Source organism: Lissotriton helveticus, chromosome 9 (genome assembly GCF_964261635.1).
Source record: "Lissotriton helveticus chromosome 9, aLisHel1.1, whole genome shotgun sequence".
NCBI classification, from domain to species: Eukaryota; Metazoa; Chordata; class Amphibia; order Caudata; family Salamandridae; genus Lissotriton; species Lissotriton helveticus.
In genome coordinates, this window is record NC_136070.1 from 1,269,752,269 (window position 1) to 1,269,769,402 (window position 17,134).

The window sequence follows — 17,134 nt, forward strand, 5'->3', positions numbered from 1 at the left end:
CTGTATCCTTTCTTAATCTCTGCCATCCTTTGCTTTTTTGAAGTTTTTTTTAAATCTATTTTACTTATTATCTATCCCTCTATTTTTCTAGCTCTATATTTTTGTGTTTTCTGCTACTTTTTGTTAATTTTGAACTACTTTTTTAAACGCTTTTATTTTCTTCTTCCCTGTTCTATTTCTTCTTTCTTATTTTGCTTCCTTTCTGCCCAGACCATGGTAAAGGGAGCCGGGAAGAAGCCCGCAAAGGGGAAGGGTCCCGCACCCCGTGCCCGGCTCCCGTGCGGGCGTTTGAGGGGGGAGACAGTGACAGCTCGGGAGATTTTTAGTGCGGAGGAGGTGGCCGCACTAATATTTCACGTCCAGCGCCGCCTCCCCAAGACCATCATGGGAGGCGGCAAGATCGCAACCGGCTACGGCATCCGGGAGCGCCGGAAGCGGTGGGAGAAGGTGTGCCGGGCCATGTTTAAACTCTCCGGGGTCCGGCGCACTTAAAACCAGGCCACCCACCACTGGACGGATGTCATGGACCAGGAACGCGACTTGCTGGACGTGCTTGGCGTAGAGATCCCCGGGCTTGGTGAGTAGTAGTAGCTATTTATTGCACCCCAAGCACATGTTACCTGTACCAGCACTCAAGATGGCCACCACCACCCACATGGCCAGTCCAAATCAACAGTACACCCCAAAAAAAACGAAAAGCACACAAAAATCACCACAATCCAATGCCATCTAGGATGTTTACATTAAAGAGAGTGAGACCCCACAAGCAGACTCAGTCCATGCGCCACCACCCCTGGGCAAGGGGCCCCACCAGCAGCCCCAACAAAACGACAAAAAACACAAAATTCAGCACAATCCCAGACCATCCATGGCCTGAATGGTGTTTAAATTCAAGAAGACACCCCACAGAAAGACTAGGCCCATGCAACACTCACTACCCCTGGGCATAATGGATGAAAAGTAGGCAAAATAAGTGCAGGCCTCAGACACTGCCTCTCTTCAAAATGGCCCCTTGCACCCCAAGCACATGTTGCCTGTACCAGCACTCAAGATGGCCACCACCACCACCCACATGGCCAGTCCAAATCAACAGTACACCCCAAAAAAAACGAAAAACACACAAAAATCACCACAATCCAATGCCATCCAGGATGTTTACATTAAAGAGAGTGAGACCCCACAGGCAGACTCAGTCCATGCACCACTCACTACCCCTGGGCAAAAGGCCCCAACAGCAGCCCCAAAAAAATCGACAAAAACCACAAAATTCAGCACAATCCCAGCCCATCCATGGCCTCAATGGTGTTTAAATCCAAGAAGACACCCCACAGAAAGACTAGGCCCATGCACCACTCACTACCCCTGGGCAAAAGGCCCCACCAGCAGCCCCAAAAAAACGACAAAAAACACAAAATTCAGCACAATCCCAGCCCATCCATGGCCTGAATGGTGTTTAAATTCAAAAAGACACCCCACACAAAGACTAGGCCCATGCAACACTCACCACCCCTGGGCAAAGGGCCCCACCAGCAGCCCCAAAAAAACGACCAAAAACACAAAATTCAGCACAATCCCAGCCCATCCATGGCCTCAATGGTGTTTAAATTCAAGAAGACACCCCACAGAAACACTAGGCCCATGCACCACTCACTACCCCTGGGCATAATGGATGAAAGCTAGGCAAAATAAGTGCAGGCCTCAGACACTGCTTCTCTTCAAAATGGCCCCTTGCACCCCAAGCACATTTTGCCTGTACCAGCACTCAAGATGGCCACCACCACCCACATGGCCAGTCCAAATCAACAGTACACCCCAAAGAAAATAAATGAAAAACACACAAAAATCACCACAATCCAATGCCATCCAGGATGTTTACATTAAAAAGACCCCACAGGCAGACTCAGTCCATGCACCACTCACTACCCCTGGGCAAAAGGCCCCAACAGCAGCCCCAAAAAATCGACAAAAAACACAAAATTCAGCACAATCCCAGCCCATCCATGGCCTCAATGATGTTTAAATTCAACAAAACAGTTGTATCATGCACCCATATCCAACCCTGGTCCTACTGGATACTGTGGCTACCCACAATATATTTTATTTAATTTTCTGAAAAAGTTCCAAAATTGTAGTTGCAGCAACTGTAATGCCCCAAACAAACTTACTTGTGAAAGTTGATTTCTAATCCAAAAGTGATCCAAAGAAAGTCAAAAAGGCCTCAAATCCAAATATCCAGCAGCACCCACAAAAAGTAATCCTTCCAGGTCAAGGTCCAAATGAAAGTGACCAGCACATGAAGAAAGCACTGGGAGGAGCCTGCTGGACAGGAACAGGAAGTTGGAGACTGTGCAGTCTCCAACCCCCCCCAAAAAAATGTACTCCTTGCAAAAAAAAGTGCATGCAAATGTCAACCTGAGGAGTGATTCTGATAAAAATCATCATTTTCTGAAGGTTTACGCTGTTTGCTGGTGGATTTCTTGTGCAGAATTGCAAAATCGCTATTTCGCGAGTGCGAGATTGTTCCTGCCCGCCGCACCTACGTGTTCGCAATTGCGAACTCTCGCGATGCGTGCTGTGCAAGGTAAGGTGGCAAGCCGCGATTACGTATTCGCGGGCGCCAACTCCCACGGGATCTCGCAGCAAGATCCAAAATGGCGCAGCACTCGCAAAATATCGAGAAAAACAATTCGGCAAACGCTGAATGACGGAAAGTGAACGCCGTGCGCCACGCCGCGCGCCGCAATATTGTATCACCAAGCAAAAAAATCCGCTGCGTGCGAATTGACGGATTTTCGTCAAATTCGCGAGAGTTCGCGGATTGCGAATTTACCGAAAATCCGCAAAATCCACGAGCGGAACGGATTTTACGCCCATGCTTACTGTCTTCCAACCAACCAGGATTCCCAGGGGATCCCCACAACGGGGCTCTACTAGAGAGATATCCAAGCTTTATTGAACTCCTCACCTTAACCCATGTTTTTGTCATCCCCTGTAAAACCTTTAGTTTACATTTTTTTTTAAACTTCTGGTCCCCGAATTTAAACAAAAAGCCTGACTGGGCTACTCCTTCACCTTTAAGCAGAGCTGAGAACATGCTTCCAACCCCAAAATCTGTGGGCATCTTTAGCAACATGCAAACATGGGAGAGTCGGAATGCCGACGCGTAGATTTGCAAATCTGGAGCTGCCAGCCCACCCTTCTCCCTGCAACACCTGAGTTTCTTCCAAGCAATCCTTGGAATATGTTTATTACAGATGAAAGAAGTGATATCACCCTGCAACTTAGATATGGCTAACGGGTAAAAAAAAAAGAGGGATGGTATTGAATAGAAACGAGACTTTAGGCAAAATAGTCATCTTAACTAAATTAACTCTCCCTAACAAAGATAAAGGGAGTTGCGACCATGATTGCATAAGTCTGCGGCAATCCTTTGCGACAGCAGCAAAATTGGTTATAGCTATTTTATTAATATCTTTCACAATAGTAATTCCCAAATAACGCAAGCTTGAAGCAGGCTGTATCTCTGTATCGCCCCCTCCATCATTCCAAACCATGACCTCGATCTTTGAGGCATTTACCTCGTAACCAGATATTTCCCCAAACTCTAGAGCCAACTTAATAGCTGCTGGGCAAGCTGTACATATGTCCGAGGAAAATATCAAAATGTCATCGGCGTACAGAGCCACCTTCCTTTCCCAACCCCGATATACAAATGACTTAATAGACTCCTCCTCCTCGCAAAAGCTGGGCGAAGGGTTCTATGTATAAATCGAATAGTAAAGGGGAAAGGGGGCAGCCCTGCAGCGTTCCCCTTGTGATGGGAAAAGGATCAGATAATTCACAATTCACCAGTACACTATCTGATGGGTTCGAGTTAAAAGTCTGACAGCTCGGCGAAAACTATCGCCGATATTGAACTTAGCCAAGACCCCCGACAGGTATGCCCAATTCACCCTGTCGAAGGCCTTGGTAGCATCCAACGTCAGTACTGCCAATGGGAGGGAGTCAGCTGTTGCCATATTAATGGCCACTATCAGGTCATAGGTCAATTCAAATAATTGGCGGCCCTTTACAAACCCCTTCTGATCCTGGTGTAGAATTTCCGGCGCAACCATACTCAGCCTTTTTGCCAAAACTGTGGAAAAGATCTTATAGTCCACATTCAGTATGGAGATAGGCCTATATGACCCACAGCACGACACTGACTTCCCTGGTTTTAAAATTAAGATAATTGAAGAACTATCCCAGGAAACAGGAGGAGATAGACCTTCTTGCAATATTTGGTTAAATAACATAGTTAGGAAAGGTACAATTGCATGTTCCAGGGCCCTATAGTTCTCAGCCGGGAGGCCTCTGGTCCGGCAGCCTTCCCTTTCTTACTATTGTGGATAGCGGCCCTGACCTCCTCTTCCGTGATGATACTATCCAGGGAGAGGCATTGCTCCAAGGATAGAGAAGGGAGAGGCACCTTTCCCAACCAATTATCAATATGATCCTGATCCAGTTTTTAATCTTCCTGATAAATGATTTGAAAAAATTCTCTAAAAATTCTTCTGATGTCGCCATCTGAGGTAAAAGACACGTTGTTAGATGTTATGGACTCGATGTTATTACGGACCTGGTCGGTTTTAGCCTTCCAGGCCAAGAGTTTCCCCGCTCCTTCACCAAATTGAAAATGGGCTATTTTACTAGCTTCCCACTTCTCAAGAAGTCGCAGATTTAAAACGGAGCTCAGTTGACCTTTTAAGGAAATTAGCTTATTACAAAGCGCGTGTGTGCCAATACCGGTTGAAGCTCTAGCGATATCGATCTGAGCTTGAGTTTCCAGCATCTCAGCTTCTATGGAGGCTACTTCTTCCTTATATTGTTTCCTCCGGTATGCGACCTTACTGGTAATAAGACCTCTTAAAAAGGCCTTAAACGAGTCCCACACAATCCCTGAAGTGGTCGAACCCAGATTATTTTGCATAAAATACTGGGCATCAGATATAAGAAAAGAAATATCATCTGCTACTGCTAACAATGAACGATCGAAAGTCCAGGATCTAAGGGAGGCTTTGGGGAACCCAGTTAATTCCATAAATACAGCCGAGTGGTCAGATAGGTGAGATGGAAGGTAGCTAATATTTTTAACCAAATCCGTCAATCTATGCCTGATTAACATGAAATCAATTCTCGACTGTTGGTATTTGTGGTTATGAAAAGAAACACCATGCTTCTGGCCTGACCTATCCCTCCATATGTCCGTATACCCATATTGCTTCATACAACTTAGCAAGAAGACCCTAGTCCGAGACAGAACTTAGGGCCGACTATTAGGGGTTTTATCAAGGACAGGGTCCAATACTATGTTAAAGTCCCCCGCCAGGATAGTCGGTTCCGGAAAAGAGAGTAAATGCGAAAATATGGATTGCAGTACCGATGGATCATCTACGTTGGGTCCATAATAACCCAATATCGTAGCTTGTGCGCCGGCTATTACTACCGTGGCGATGACCCATCTGCCCCCTGGGTCTACCAATTTTGAGACTAACCTAGCTTTAAGTGTTTTTTTTTTTTTAAAGATTGTCACACCTCTAATATTAGTGAGTTGCGAGGTTGATATGGAAAAGTCGATCCACCTATTTTTCTTAACTAAAGAGAGTATTTCATTCTCAATTAAGTGCGTCTCCTGGAGAATGATAACCTGCGCATCAGAATCTTTCAAATACTGCATAATTTTATCCACCCTGGGTCTGGTGCGGAGACCATTCACATTCCAGGAGAGAATTTTCAGATTACTTATAGGAACCCAAATCAACCCCCCCCCCCCCAAACCTCTCTTAAAAACCAAATTAACAATGCCCTGCCATGATAGTGATATTACTTTATTGCTAACATAGACCTTAACCCAAGCATAATTATGCGTAAAGCAAAAAATGAGGAATTTTTTGAATTGTATCCCTGACCTCCACCCCAACCCCCCTTTCCCCCTGTGCCCTAAACTACACCCCCAACCCCCCCAGGAAACCCTTGCCCTATCTATCCGGAACAAGTCCAGAAGATAGTACCCCACACCCAATACTCACACTGTGCTATTTTAAAGAGAGAAAAAAATAAAAATGACAAAAGCTAAATAGACTTATGCAAAGCTAAGTTGATAAGCTTATGCATGACTCTAATTGTGATGTCTGTGCCCGACAGGTGATAAGACTTTATAATTAATCCTCTTTCTCATTGCAAAATCAAGGAAAAGGATAAACGTTTATTATGTTATTAATTTTTTTCCACCCCTTTTTCTCTTTTTCCCTTTTCCTTATCTTTCACCCATACTACCCCTGCTCCTACCCCGCCATCTATCATAGGCGAAAGTATAAAAAGCAAATACTACAGTGCTAAAGAGTACTAAAGAAGAAACGTGGTGCAATCTTTGTATTTAGCCAGAGGGGCCCTTATTACTCCCCAAGGCGAGCAATAGCTCATCTGCTGCCTGCACTGACCTTATATTAAACATCTTATTGTTATACATTATCTTCAATGCGGCAGGGAACTTAAGTTGTGCTGTTGCACCCAAACTTCTAAATGCCTCTAAACGTCTCCCAAGCTCCCACTGCTTCTCGAGGGTGACCCTTAATAGATCAGATCTAATTTGGTAATTGAACCCTTTCCCGGCCAGTGATTTCTGCTTCAAGGCAGAATTAAGAATGGACTCCTTGAGTGTATAGGTGTGAAAGTTTACAAGGATCTTTCTGGGCTTTGATCTCTGAGGATTTTTCCTGAAAGGGTCCCTATGAATACGTTGAATAACCTTGGCCAATTCCTCAGGGGACTCCACCAAAGTCAATGATTCCCTCAATAGAGTAATCATATATTGTTTAATGTCTGTCCCCTCGCTTCCCTCTGGGACGTTTAGGATGCGAATGTTGCTATGCCTTGCATTATTTTCCAATGCCTCCATCCTCTCGGACAACATGAGGTCTTCACTCTTAAGCTTAATAATATCCCCCCTGGCCTGTTCTAAGTGCAGTGAGAGGCCAGCAACTGTCTCTTCAAGTACCGCCGTTCGAGTACTGAGGCCGTCGATCTTATTATCTAGGACTGGATGTGTTATACTTTCCTTGTGGAAAATCTGGTCTCAGAAGTGACTTTTTCTCAAGAAGCTCTGGTGATGGAGGTCATCACACGCCTTTATAATTGTGTTGAAACATGAAGTATATGAGAAGTAGCAAACAAATACCAATATGTGCCAAACAGCACTCCATGTTTCAAATGTGTTTACATTTATGGGCAAATGTATTAAAGTGTGATGCAATGCAGAAAAGCAACCAGGGTTGCTGCACTGCACCAAAAGGAGAGTGAAAAAGAGCACTATTCATATCGACGAATATATGGTGTTGTTTTTCACAACCTCAGTGCTGGCATTTTAGGCTGTCAAGCACCAAATCACACACCCTTGCACCATAGAGCAAGCATGTGTGCATTTTGTCAAGCATATGTTTTGTACTGGTAGGGAGCCCTCCAAGTACAAAAACAATGTTTTAATATAGTTTTCCATCTTTATGAGTACTGTACAAAGCAGCAGATATACAACGTTTGAAAAGTATGAAGAAATTTAAAAAAATCCCCAACATTACTCCTGCCTTGAGGAGGTGGAAGGTTTTAGCGCATATCACTGCCAACAATTGTTAGCAGATAAAGATTTCCACCAAAACCCCTGGGTGGCTGCATGGGAACGCCAATGCACCACCCATGGTAGTATGCCCCCTTGACACAAAGTAGAGCTAAGTAGCTCATAGCACTACTTTGCATTACTTTGGCTCCAACTTTCCAATGTAAAGCTTGACTTGAGTTGAAAGTTAATATCACCATAACGCTTCGCTCTGTGTTTGCGTTATGAAAGTAAGGCCAAACAAGTGCTAAATGTTAGTAAATCTGAGCCCTGATGCTTGAATACATGCACCATCGCTCTAAACAGCACCATTTGAGATTTCAATATTGTGGTACAACAGCCTCTTTCTAGTGCTATTAAAAATAGTATCTGTGGTCCCCTCCCATTTCTCGTGAGCTGGACATTGTTTAGCTCTGAATACAACTTTTCATGGATGTTACATGGGGCGAGAAACTAATGTATGACGTCACAAAGCATACATTTACAACTCATGCCTTTACAATACAGTTTTTACATCGCAACATCACTTACAACGCATTCCATTGCATCACATGACACTATATCGCATTTTTAGAAACTACCTTTACAAGGCATTCCAAAACATCACATTATACCTTTACAACGCATACCATTACATCACATACCATTACAACACATACCATTACATTGCATTTCAGGTAAGTATTGGATAGTTTAGGGGTAAAATTCCTATTCTAACTCCAGGGGGTGCAACAGTAGGGTAAGTGTTGGATAGTGTAGGGGTAAAAAATGACCATTTTAACTCCAGGGGGTGCAACAGTAGGGTAAGTGTTGGATAGTGTAGGGGTACTATGCATTGTAATGGTATGCGTTGTAATGGTATGCGTTGTAATGCCTGCATTGTAGTGACATGTGATGTAGTGTCATGCATTGTAATGGTATGCGTTGTAATGCCTGCGTTGTAGTGACATGCTTTGAAAAGGATGTTGCGATGTAATGACTGCGTTGTAAGTGTGGTGCGATGTAATGTTTGCGTTGTACAGGTTGTTTCCAGAGAAAAACATTTCTCTGTTACATTTATGTAACAAACTCCCACATCACCCAGTCTCCCCTTTCCACAAACATAAATTAAAAGAAATTTAGATTTGTGCATAAGCAGCATTCCAGGTTATCACTGTTAAAATAAGACTGCTATCTCAGGCGAATAGTTTCAAAGACTCTAGTGGGGGAGATGGGCACGTAAAAAACTGGGGCCCTGGGCCAGAGCCCACTTTGCCCATGCCTGAACACGCCTCTGGCTACACCTACATACTATTTTCCAATTCTCTGGCACTGTGTAGTCAACGTATACTCCTCGCAACATGGCCACCTTTGGTCATTAGACCTTTCTCTATGTTCACACCTTTTAAGTTCAAGTGAAGGTTTATTGAAGAATTAAAATTGTTGTGAAAACAATACTTCGTACAAACAGTTATTTAACAATGCATAAAGGCATGAAAGAATACTTAAGAATGCTATTAATATACAAAAAACCATCAAGGCAATAAAAGTGTAACGTAGAAGATGAGATGAAAAGCTTCATAGGTTCATAAATATTGCAAATAGCAGTACATGTCCACAATACATCATTAAAGGAGTGCAATAGGGTTTGACAAAATAATCAGAATTATATACAAGTAAACAGTAGGAAGTCAGGGAGGCTTGGTAACTTCTTGTATAGAGGGCTCTGGGGAGGAAGCATTTTTTGCTGCTGTATTTAAAAAGTGTGTGAGGGGGGACCAGAGGTGTAGTCTTTTCGTAGCTAGAGAGATAGGGTGGACTAGAGCTGTATCTAAGCGGTGATTATGGCATACCGCATACCACCATGCTAGATAGGACAATTTGGAAGAGTCTTTCCAATGTTTTGAAATCTGTTGAAACGCTACAGCCAGTAACAGATTAATGAGTCTTAGCTGAGAATGACTTTTCCCCCATTCCGGTGCTAAGCTACCTAGGAAAATAGTGGTAAGGGATAAGGGCGCGGTGGTATGAAAGATAGTGTTAATTTGGTGCCAGACCTGTTCCCAGAATTTAAAGACATGTGTGCATGTGAATAGCATGTGTTTAAGGTCAGCTTCACTTTGGGAACATGTCCAACATGTGTTAGGATTTGTGTTATGTATCCTATTGAGGTGAATTGGAGTGAAAAATAACCTGTTCACACCTCTTAAGCCTCACACTGCAGCAACACCGCATCCAACGCGTGCCACACCAGATCTCTGAGTTTATCCTAATGTCAACAAAATTTCTTGAACTGTGGCTACTGAGTTCAAGTTTGTTTTTAAAAAGTGGCTAATGAATGGGTGATCCATTTCACTTGGTAGTCTTTCAATATACGTTAAGGGAGTTCATCTTTCAATATACGTTGAAAGATTTCACTTGTGTGATTTTTACAAGAACTCAGTGTAACTATTCGTTCAAAGAATGTATTGTTGTCCTTAGTTCAAGGTGCGATTGAAGATAAAGGGGAAAGTTGAACAAAGAGTGCCCTTCACTCATCCCCAGCTCCCAGCAGATTTGTCAAAGTGTTGCTCAGAAAACAATCTTTGACTGGAACAGTGAAACAATGAGTATAAATGTTTACAGAACTGCCTTGAGGTCTATTCATGCTTTTCAATATTAAGGCTGGTGGGAGGACCATAGAGATGGAAAGATTCGTAGAAAAGACCCAATTAATAATTGATTTCCCTCGCAGCTGCGGCTTGGGCCAGCTGAGAAAAGCCTATCGATTTTAGGTTTAGCAAGAGAAAAGTAAGTCAGGCAATTTGGAGACTATCCAGACAATTAAATATGTGAATACAATTAAACAGTCTGTGTGGAGTAGCTGTTCTCAGAAACGAAAACAATCAGGTACTGGAGGCTATAGAAAAGCTTAAGATGCCTGAATTCAAGCAGCCCAGGGGGGAATCTTCAAATGTTAAAGAGAATCTAAAACCAGTTGTTCAGCCCTTTAAACAATCTACTAGAAACTCTGCATGCTCAACTGATTTTGCCACTTTTACCAGTCCTCTTGCATCCCCTTGCAACTATAAGCATTAGTATTTTTCCACAATCCTCACTTATCCAGAAATTGCTCCAGAGAGAGGTTATGTTATGTTATGTTATGTTATGTTATTTATTCTTTTGTATAGCGCAACGGTGACTCAAAAAGAGTATCCCGGCGCTTTAGGTAAGGAGAACTACTTCACCATAACATAACACAGTAAAAGGAGAAAAAAACAAGACATCTATCAAAACAAAAACAAGACAGGTATCTGCGGTCACTTCTTCCTACAAGAAAGAAAGGGGCATATGCATGAAGCCCATTTCCCGTTTGTGAACGGGAAAAAGCCTTTTGGGATGTATTATCCCAAAAGGCCCTCGCAAAATAGGGAATCGCAAAATTTGCAATTCCCTATTTTTCAAATGCATTTACGTAATTGCAAATTGCGATTCCTTAAATGTGATGTAGAAAGCACCCAAGTTGTGCGATTTCTCCTTATGAAATCACTAATTACCACCAACTTCAAGTTGGTGGTAATTTGCGATTTCTTAGAAAAATTCACTTTTTGGCTTTTTTCAAAGTGCCATGTGGCGCATATACATGCCCTTTGAGCATGTATGTGCACCGCATGTATGTGCACACATGTTCATTTCAGGGGTGCAACAGGGTGTCCTTATGACACCCTTGAAATTGCATTCTCAATTTGCGATTCTCTAATTGGTAATCGCAAATTGAGAAAGTCTTCCCATTCATTCCTATGGGCCTCCTAGCCCCAGGAATGAATGGGAAGGTATTCCTTATTTGCAAAACTCCATTTGCGATTCGCAAATAAGGAATATATGTAGGGTTCGCAAACTTTTTAGAAAATCCTACATACATTGCATTTTGCGATTCTCTAATTGCGATTCTCTAAAAATCGCAATTTGAGAATCGCAATACTCTTTTTTTATACATATGCCCCATTATCTTTAAGCAAACAAGTTCACCCTGTCTACATGTGAGTATAAAAAAGGCTGGTCTCTTGCATATTTCAGCCTTGAGGAACTGGATTTGAAATAGGTCGCTAATTCAATAAAGTCCACCCTTCACTTCCCACCCATCTTTCTCTCCTTCCTTCAGCTCAGAACACCTTCACCACCTCTTGCCATTTTCAAATCCATAAATTTCATAGGATAAACCCACTTGTGACATTCCAGGAAAGCAAAATGCTCCTCCTTTTATTTATTTTTATTTTTTTATTTATAAAGTTTTATATAGCGCGAACGAGATCCCGAAGGATATCAGAGCGCTTTACAGAGGGATGGAAGTGAGGTAATAAATGCAATATCGACATCAAAAGTAAGAATAAAAACCAAGAATAATCACATAATTACAAGACAGATGGGTCAAAGGAGAGTAATTCAATAAACAGGTACTTGGCGGGCTACGAGGGGGGCCCACTATGAGGTAATGAAGAGCAGCATCCACTGATGGTCCGATGGTTGTAGGATCAATGACTTCGAGCAGATGAACCTAGCCCAATTAAGGTAAGAATTTGTTCATTGGGAATCTTTTGGCTTCGAGATTGAAAGCAATCGTTGAGGAGATTCTGCGTACTTCCGGTGGAAGAGAGTTCCATATCTTCGGGGCAGCACCAGAGAAGGCTCGGGTCAAGTTCTCTTTTTTGCTACGGATGAGAGGTTTCAAGAGGAAAGTGTTAGCGCCTCTTGAGGCTCTACCGCCACAGGATAGTTCAAGCTTTTGCGCTAGGTACCTGGGAGTTTTGAAATGGAGGGCTTTGTGCGCCAGAACGGCAATCTTTAACTGAATTCGAGCTTCGTAGGGCAACCATTTAAGAGATGTGCGCATTTCGTTTGGTACCTGTAACCAGTCTAGCTGCCATGCTCAGTGATGCCCTTAGTGGAGCCAGGGTGTATTTGGGAAGGCCACAGAGCGTAGCGCTGCCTTAGTCTAGCCTCAGTAAAACAAGTGCTTGGACCACCTGCTTGAAATCAGTTTGTGGAAGGAATGGTTTGATATTTCTAAGTGTCCTCATCAAGTGATTAGTTCCCTTGCACACGTTGCTGATATGATTCTTCATGTTGAGGTGCTTGTCCAGGGTGATTCCGAGAGATTTGGCTGAGTCTATAATGAAAGGGGTGCAGCTGAAAGAAGTGAGGTGCATTCTATTCCATTTCAAAATAAGTATTTTACTCATTGCTCTGCCAGACTACGGACTTGTCTCATCAAATCTATTTTCAGCTCTGCTCTCTGCCTTCTTTCCAAACTCCACCACTTTGTTTCCTCGATTAGGTCTTTTCTCTCCATTGGCTTTCATTTTCTTTCTGCTTCTAATTTCAATACTTATGTACAGTCTTTAAATGCTGTTCACAACTTGCCTTTCTTGCATCTCTCATCCCTCCTGCAGTTTTACATTCCCTCATATTGTCTGCATTCCATTTACCAGTTTTGTCTGGTCTCTCACTTCCTTTTCATGCCCTTCCAGATTTTAATCCTCTTCTCTCCTTGGACCCTAATTCTTACCATCACACCTTCCCTGAACATCTTTTGAGCTTTCCGAGAATCCCATCTCATTCATTAAGCCTTCTCTGTAAATTTTAATAATGTTGACCAGGCTATTGTGTGCAGTATTATCGCATTTGTTTTTCTGTGTGTTGAGGATGAATGATTTTGCTCTGTGTAGCACTCAGGAGTGAGAGCTACCTATACCACACATTATTATATTCAAAGTCAAAGTCAAAAAGTTTTTATTTGTATAGGTACTCAACAGAGGACCACAAATTTACATTTACAACAAAAGGAAAAAAGAACAATTTTAAGAAGTAATTGCACATTTTAATCAATACAATGTTAAAAAAGATTTAAGAAATTTATAAAAATTATAGCAAACAAATTCATTTGGAGGCTGTTTACATAAATCCATTAGTTTGTTCACTCGGGTAATTCTACAAGATCGATAAATCGGAGCGAGGAATCTTTTCCGTGCAGTAGTTACCCTCAAATTGGGGCACACGTACAACAGGTGCTCTAAGGTTTGGTCTCCCCCCTCACACAGGGGACAAATCGAGGATCCCCCTGGCTGCCATTTTACTGTGTAAGTTAGTATGGGTAAGGTGCCCAGTCTTAGCAAGGTAATTGTCCTCCTTGGACCATGTGTCAATGAAAACCCAATATATGGTTGTTTTTGTTTATATTCCAGGGAGTCTACAAAAGATTTGTATGTTGACAATTTTTTACAATGTTGGTAGTCTAGTTCGTAGCTTAGCTTCGGAGTGAAGCATTTTAAGAAAAGTTTCATTTGGGCATATGTCCAGCCTTTTAGCATTTCCAGGGTGATCTCTGCCATTTGAAAAATATTTTTCATATTTTTTAAAAACGTTTGATTTTTAAATGCACCCTCAAACATTTCTTGACTCAGCAGATATCTTAATGTGCCCTCTTGTGCATGGAGAAGATTGTAGCTCCACCTAATTACATTTGCTACCGCCGTGGCATAGGAGCTCGTGATCGAAAATTCTATACGTAATGCTTGGACTGGTGTAGAGTCAGAGACTTTCATTATCCTTTTTAAAATTTTCCCCTCCTTACGATCCATATAGGACCATTGTGTTATTAATTAAATCTAATTGGATAGAGTGATATAAAATACCCCATCCACACAGAAATATAGTTTCATATTTTCAATTATGTGGTTTGCCTCTTCTCTCACCTCACACCCAATGAGCTAGAAACTCAATTACACAAGGTTGATAAGTTCATAGCACTCACTTGCTAATATCTCTGAAACTTAGGGGTCGGTTACGATGTCAGTCGGAAAAGCATTCCGACTGCAGAGGTAGCGGAAAATTACCGTCTGCAGGTACTGAGACAAAACCGGCGGTCAGATTAGGATGCACTGCGTGAAACATTCTACCACAGCAGTCGGATTCTACGAAACACTGCCGAGATTGTCTGGAAAAGCTGAACATCCGTCCGCGGCGGTTAGAATTGCTGCGGAAAGACCCAAAAACGCTGTTTGCCCAGCGGTCAGGAACGCGTGGAGGTGTCTGGGATTTGATTTTTACTATCCACAGTAGTGCTTCCGCCGTCCCCGAATGGCTGGATTCTCCTCTGGGGTGTGATGGGCTGTTTGAGGCATCGTGATTTGTCCGGCAGTCGTTACCGCATTCCGCAAGCGGTCCCTCTCCATTGGCTCCATCCGCAACCGTTGCGGAAGGAAATTTCTGGCTGATCCCGAAACTCCACAGCGGATGGGAAATGGGCTATCTTTGCGCCTCATAATATGGCGGACGCAAGGACCGCCGAATGAGTGCGGAAAAGGACATTTTCTGCCACTCCCAGTGCTGCAGATGTGCCTACGACCGCCACCCTAATCAGCCCCTTAGTCTAGGGTTAGCAGCTCACTAAACGTTGTCACAGTACATAGTACTCTCTGCTTTAATTTCATAATGTAATGTGTTCTGGGAGTTCTAGAATTAGTTTGTTTACGTTGAACCAATACATTTGATAGCATTAAAATCTGTTTCCCTCTTCTATTCCTCCTCTACCCTTCCCTATCCAAATAAGTGATAACATATCCACCACTCAAATTACTTTCATATTTCACTATGGTAATTCACCACAAAACCTTTATGGGTTCCGGAGTAGCGTGCTACTCGCCAAAAAAGAGCGTGAACACCCCATTAGGGTATAATGGCTATAAGCGCTATATAAATGCAAACCTTTTAACCTCTTCTATCCCTCCACTATTCTTCTCAATCCTAATAACTGACTAATATCCACCACTCAAATTACTTTAATATTTCACTACACTAATTCAACACTAATCCTTTATGGCTTCCGGAGTAGCGTGCTACCCGCCAGAAAAGAGTTTCAACGCCTCGTCAGGGGTAGTAAGCGCTATACAAATGCAATTACAATACAATTAACTGTAGTAGAAAAAAAGGCCAGAACTGTAAAGGTGATTTCCTGATGACACTCGAAGTCATCCTCATTCATCATCTGAACCCATTAGGTAACAATCCAGTTCTAAAGTAGGGTCGATGTTTTCCAACACCCCAGCAAACAGGGTTTCAGAGTGTGTATGTGGGCTCCGCTGTCTCATTATGGATGTGACAAGGCACACAGAGTGTTAGGCGCTAGGATTAAACTTTTTAAAAAGTAGGACATGATTGCACTTCACACTGCATGTCAAACCTCGTGCCTGTGTGTTCAATTGTAGGCAAAAGAGTAAAAGTGCGTTAATGGATCAGGAAACGAGGTATTACATTATCCTTTAATACCCCATAAATTATTCACTATGGGGCCGATTCACAGAACTAATCTGAGATAAAATCCTAAACCTACTACTTTTGGTATTCACAGAAGGCATTTAGTAGTAGTAAAGTTAGGACTCCTAACTTTACTACTACTAAACTGAGACAATAACCTAACTTTACGACTTTCGGTATTCACAGAAGGCATTTAGGAGTAGTAAAGTTAGGACTCCCAACTTTATTACTACTAAACTGAGACAAAATCCTAACTTTATGACTTTCGGCATTCACAAAAGGCATTTAGTAGTAGTAAAGTTTGGGGTCCTAACTTTGCTACTACTAAATGCCTTCTGTGAATACCAAAAGTAGTAAGTTTAGGATTTTATCTCAGATTAGTTCTGTGAGTCGGACCCTCTCATGTTTGGCTGCTGCAAGGGCTGATATGTTTTCTCAAAGAGGGTAATCCTATGGGTATTTTATGATTTTCCTATCCTGCTGGTGGAGAAACAAATCTGTCTGATAGTCCCTGCCACTCTAGCTTTCCCCCGAAAAAAAATTGAGACAAACTGGTGCATTATAGAACTACTGGTTAGTTGTTGAGGTGCACTCTCAGGAGTTTCAAAGACAGATAGTTGTCAAAGACCTCACTGTAACCAACAGACACATTCAAAGAGAGTCACCAGGTGGACACAGCAATGGGCCCAGCTGTGAGCAGAGGTTCTGGAGAGGCCTTTCTTACCCAGGATCCAGCGATGGAGCTCTCCATGGACTTGAAACCCCAGAGGGGGATGTCTCTTCAGGCCCCTGTCTCGCGACTGACCAGAACTCTGCGAAGGGAGCCGAGTTCCACCGGTGCATTGTTGTCACAGTGCTGCCTTCACGTTGCTAAGTAACAGAACACAGGCCTGTTTGTATACATTGTTTGCTTACATACCTCAATAAGTACAGAGTGACATTTTTCGTCCTGTTTCCTCCATTTGCTTTTGACTTGTTACTTGGCAGGCTGGCAGCGGCTGGAAGAGCTTTTTGTGTTTGTTAAAAAACACCCTAATCAATAGCATTGTGTAACTGCATGCCAAGCAAAGATTACCTGGATATATTGATTCTTGGTGTCGATATGACTGTTCCAGCTGGCCCATGTACCTGCCGCTGTGCTGCTCTGCTCTGCTTGGGGGCTCATGTGCACCTTTGTGCAAAATACTAAAGAATTATTGGTGGAACGTGCGAGAA

General features: G+C 42.7%; 1 protein-coding gene across 1 annotated transcript in view; it reads right to left on the reverse strand.

Moving 5' to 3' along the window:
* The window catches only part of CIMIP7 (ciliary microtubule inner protein 7), a 195,316-nt gene extending 178,541 nt beyond the window's left edge, over positions 1-16,775 (reverse strand). The window contains exon 1 of the mRNA XM_078659320.1: positions 16,644-16,775. Coding sequence (XP_078515446.1) covers positions 16,644-16,670 — 27 coding nt within the window. The 5' untranslated portion in view covers positions 16,671-16,775. The remainder of the gene's footprint in view (positions 1-16,643) is intronic.
* Between the last annotated feature and the right edge of the window lie 359 nt (positions 16,776-17,134).